The sequence below is a fragment of the Montipora capricornis genome, chromosome 2 (assembly GCF_036669925.1).
Source record: "Montipora capricornis isolate CH-2021 chromosome 2, ASM3666992v2, whole genome shotgun sequence".
Taxonomy (NCBI): domain Eukaryota; kingdom Metazoa; phylum Cnidaria; class Anthozoa; order Scleractinia; family Acroporidae; genus Montipora; species Montipora capricornis.
Window position 1 is genome coordinate 21,671,110 of NC_090884.1, and position 3,138 is coordinate 21,674,247.

Sequence of the window (3,138 nt, forward strand, 5' to 3'; positions counted from 1 at the left end):
AATACTATCCCAGTTAGAACTGTGCTTTTTTGTCATGCTAAAAGATCATCGCAAGTATGCATAGATCCATGATGCTACACACAAAATATAAACTAATAAACATCCCAGCTTGATCTAAACTAAGAATTTCATAATACGGTCAGTTTGTAGCAAAGGTGAGGTGAGGTTTCGCAGCATGAGGAATTTTCTTGAAAACAAATGAATTAGCTTGGTAGGTGGAAATTCCACAGGGTGTGCTTAAATACAGTGCTCAGGATTCGCATGGAATGAGCGCGTATTTGATGAAGTCCAAATTAAAAAGTTCAACCGCTGTGATTGTTGTATATTTAAGACTAGACATTATACATTACAAACCACCCGTGGAAAAAAGCCAATTACTTGTAGTGTTTCTCTTGTCTTTGACAGCATTTGAAGAATGCAAACAGAAACCGATTGCCCTCAAGGTACGAATTATTTTCATAAGGTGCGTGGGATAAAAGTGAAGCGAAAATTCAACAAACAATTCAGTTAGTAACTTCAAAACCTATGTTTGCCACAAAAAAGCTAGTTGTAAAGACTTGCGATTTTACCTGTCCATATGCATTGGTTTCAAGGCTGAGTTAAACTGTAAAACAAGAAAAACAGTTTTTAATGTCTTCTGGTAAATAAAAGGTGCAACAGACTGTTTATCACGGTAATAAACGAAAGCGGGATTTTTTGCTAAGCAAGGGGATTTAAGCTGTGAGAAAGATTGTTTCCTTTTATTTGAGGCCAAAAAGGTTTACTGACACGCGAACAAAAGAAAAAGCTGCGTGATTTCCGCTCACCGCTGAGAATCCGAAGCTGACTTGTTTTTTTCTTGACTGGAGATGCAGAGCCTTCGACTGACCGCATGACTTCAAACACAGAGGAAAAAAACAGAAACTTTATTGTACCTGATCATCATAGATTTTGTCTCAAATATAAATTTTTGGGCTCCTTTCTGTTAAATTTATTACAACATGCGCAAATTGAAAAAGACATGATTGCAGCGACTAGAAAGAAAGGCTTGCCATTATAAACAAATGTTTTAATAACAGTAAATTTCTTAATACGTACATTACTACGGTAGTTCCTGAGTATTTGAAAGACGACGAAAAAAAGGCAAGCACCAAAAGATAAGACATTACGGAGAGAGTTTTTGCAAGACAACAAATCTTTATTAAGGAAAAGGTGTCTGATGAATGCCATCACAAGTCTAAGTTCCATTGTAAAAACGGAAACGGCTTCGTCCAATATTCTTTATAAAAGTTATTACTCGGTGTTTGATAATTTCTTTATCTGATGATCACAGTAATTAAATGAGAATTAGTAAATTGATGCTTAAATATGTACAATAACTATAAAAGCTACGTCTTCGCCTGCTTTTTTTCGTGCCATATTCTTCATGTGATTAATGGAAATCTCTAATTTTTGATATTCTTCTACTGAATCAGTTAGTTGATGCACCGCCACTGATCTACAAAATCGCTCTTTCTTCTTCAGTCCTCGATTATCATTCAGATAAGGGAGCTTTGTGGGGAATTGTGAAACGTTCCACGTAATTCCACTTCATTGTTAAGCATAAAAAGCACGAATAGGAAATAGGAACATTAGTGTTCTCTTCCTCGGGTTTCCATTTTTCTAAACTGGGACAACAAGCATTTTTCATCTAATAGGTAAGTCTGTCTTCTGGTTTCGTACTTTGGCGTATCTAGAGTCTCAAGTAGGGATGGAAGTGCTTTGAAGTCTCACAGAGATTGCACTGTGTGCAGTTCAGGCTTTGGTAATATGGTAAGTATGGTAACTGAGAATGAACAAACAATGAATCTGTTGACGACGAAGGGCTGTAGTACTGGAAGGGAAGACCAAAAGGTGCAATGCTTGCAAGTGTGGGTGGTTCAAGGGGTGAAAAGCTCATCTGTGACACCAAAGAGCTTGATCCAACGCGATTGTGAAAATCTAAAGCAGTGCTGAACCCGTGCCTTCCTGGCTCAACAATGGCTTTTGCTTCCATTCTGTTGGGATCCTGTCTTTTGAACCTGGTTTTTCTTCGAAGAAAGCTACCATTTTCAAACATATTATAACTTTCTGGATCCAGCGTCCAGTAGTTTCCCTTGAGCGGTTCGTCAGACTTTATTCCGGTCTTGATGAAACAGTCGTTGAGTGAGAGGTTGTTTCGAATGCAGATCTTCCACGAAGGGTAGGTGTCACGGTAAAAGGGAAACCTATCTCTGATAAACTTGCAAATGCCGTCCAAGGTGAGCCGCTTGTCAGAGGCGTTTTGAATCGCCATTGCAATCAGCGCGATGTATGAGTACGGAGGCCGTCGTCGTGATTTGCGGTTGACGCGTGATTTCTTGTTATCTGCATTGGATTCAGTCTGAACCTCGTTGTCCTGTGGGTTGCGGTTAGTTTCATCACACTCCAAATTGCTTCCTGATATGCTAAAGTGGTCGACCTCTTGAGGTCTTGCCAATAATTTGCCTTTATCAATTTCCATTGCTGTTGTAAATCCAGTCTTAAGAGTACTTTTTTGTTGCAATCCTCGAAAGGTATCCATAATTGCTCGTCTCAGTCAATGTTTTATCTGCTTCTTTGTGATTAAAACTCACCCTGAGCGGCTCTTACGCCACTTTGCTACTGAAGTTGTCTCCCTCTGGTCTGTGTGTCTGGTCAACAGACTCGTTATGATTTATTTCTCGTCAGAAACTAGAGAAAATAAAAGCATGTGTAGGAACAAAGATGAAGTGCTTCCACACAGGTGTAAATGGCGCTGGGCTAAATCACACCTCGCTAATGCAATGTTTTGTGCTCGAACAACCAATGAATAATAGAATGACAATGAACTGGGCCTACCTTTACTGACACTTTGCCACAAAGCCACAGAAAGTGATTGAGGTTTAATTTAGCACGATTTCTTGGGGTAGCCAGAAATTGAGCGTACGTAAAGCTGAGCTTTGTTTTTTTAAATGTTACCTAGATCCTTGCCTCCTGTGGACACGTGGACACTGCTCGCTGGTTCAGCGGGTTGAATAACTTCTCTCTGCTAAAAGTGATTGTATTCTTTAAAAAAACCCAGGGGCAATTTCTATTTAATTGCGAGCGTGTAACAAATGCTAACATAGACTGGAGGCCGGT

At 39.5% G+C, this 3,138-nt stretch overlaps 1 protein-coding gene across 1 annotated transcript; it reads right to left on the reverse strand.

Annotated features, from left to right (window-relative positions):
- Positions 1-1,033: 1,033 nt before the first annotated feature.
- On the reverse strand, positions 1,034-2,696 carry LOC138037850 (forkhead box protein D2-like). The gene has a single exon (XM_068883722.1). The coding sequence runs from the start codon at positions 2,558-2,560 to the stop codon at positions 1,712-1,714; it is 849 nt and encodes a 282-aa protein (XP_068739823.1). The 5' UTR covers positions 2,561-2,696; the 3' UTR covers positions 1,034-1,711.
- Between the last annotated feature and the right edge of the window lie 442 nt (positions 2,697-3,138).